The sequence below is a fragment of the Sinocyclocheilus grahami genome, unplaced genomic scaffold (assembly GCF_001515645.1).
Source record: "Sinocyclocheilus grahami isolate Dianchi unplaced genomic scaffold, SAMN03320097.WGS_v1.1 scaffold6512.1, whole genome shotgun sequence".
Classification (NCBI taxonomy): domain Eukaryota; kingdom Metazoa; phylum Chordata; class Actinopteri; order Cypriniformes; family Cyprinidae; genus Sinocyclocheilus; species Sinocyclocheilus grahami.
In genome coordinates this window covers 1,859-2,854 of record NW_015510898.1, presented here as the reverse complement: position 1 = coordinate 2,854, position 996 = coordinate 1,859, and the positions used below count along the sequence as shown (strand labels likewise).

Here is a 996-nt window from a genome sequence, read left to right as displayed (position 1 = left end):
AAACATGACAGTACATGCCCAAAGTCTTCCAGGTTTTAAATATTTTTGTCCAGACTTCCGATATTACTAATTAGTGAAGATATGATGAAGACAATGTATTTCACAGCTATGCATTGGCAGTGTTTAGTAACTCGCATAAATATTAGTCCCGTGTATATAAGAGATAGATTCATTCAGAAAGGAAAATTTAAAAGAAAAGAGAACTGGGGGGAAACAATAAATTATGAATAATTTACAGCCATTGTGTGAATAATATGTAATCCATAAAAAAGTAACTGTAATCTATGAGCATTTTAAAATGTAATGTAATCTACTTAATTTTCGGAAACTGATTATGTAATCCAGATTACATGTACTCAGTTACTACAGCACTGCATATCATAAAATGTAGGGTCACTTACCATTAGTGATGCAGATTATCTGAGCGTAATATGTGCCATTGACCAGAAACTTGGACTCATAATCTGGTATTTTATTGAATTTTATATCAGCCGTCCTCTCGTCTATAATCAGCCAGTTGTCAACGTCTTGTCCTTTTGCATACCTAAAATAAATTATTTTATTACAAGATCTGATCAAAAACACATTCTTGTGTAATGTTTGAACCGTTTCTGTAGTCTCACCTGACGTTATGAGCAGTTAATAGCGTGTCGCTGTCTATTGCTGCGTAATTTGTTATAACTTTATTTAAAGTAGTGCTGGAGCTTTCTTCAGAGATGGTGATGACTTTGACGGCGGGTTTGAAGCGAGGGCCCTCAGGCTGGTTGATCACACTGACGTGGACGGTGTACGTCTTGCTCTCTGTTACGACTACTGAAGGGTGATACTCTGCCTTGTTAGCGACAGACACCTGCATGCTGATTTCCTTCAGCTCTTCATAGTCCAGCTCCTTTAAAGATAAACAAAGTGTGAAACGCAGGAATGCAGGAGACTTCCTGCTGAACATTTGAAGTATCAAACACACACACACACACACACACACACACACACACACAC

The 996-nt window shown here is 37.4% G+C and overlaps 1 protein-coding gene across 1 annotated transcript; it reads right to left on the bottom strand.

The window, feature by feature from the left end:
- Positions 1-401: 401 nt before the first annotated feature.
- Positions 402-946, bottom strand: LOC107577594 (desmoglein-2-like; the record flags this gene model as incomplete). Its single annotated transcript, XM_016263651.1, has 2 exons — positions 624-946; positions 402-544 (listed from the first exon to the last, which is right to left on the bottom strand). Coding segments are annotated over exons 1-2 (466 nt in total), but the record flags the coding sequence as incomplete, so codon positions are not given.
- Between the last annotated feature and the right edge of the window lie 50 nt (positions 947-996).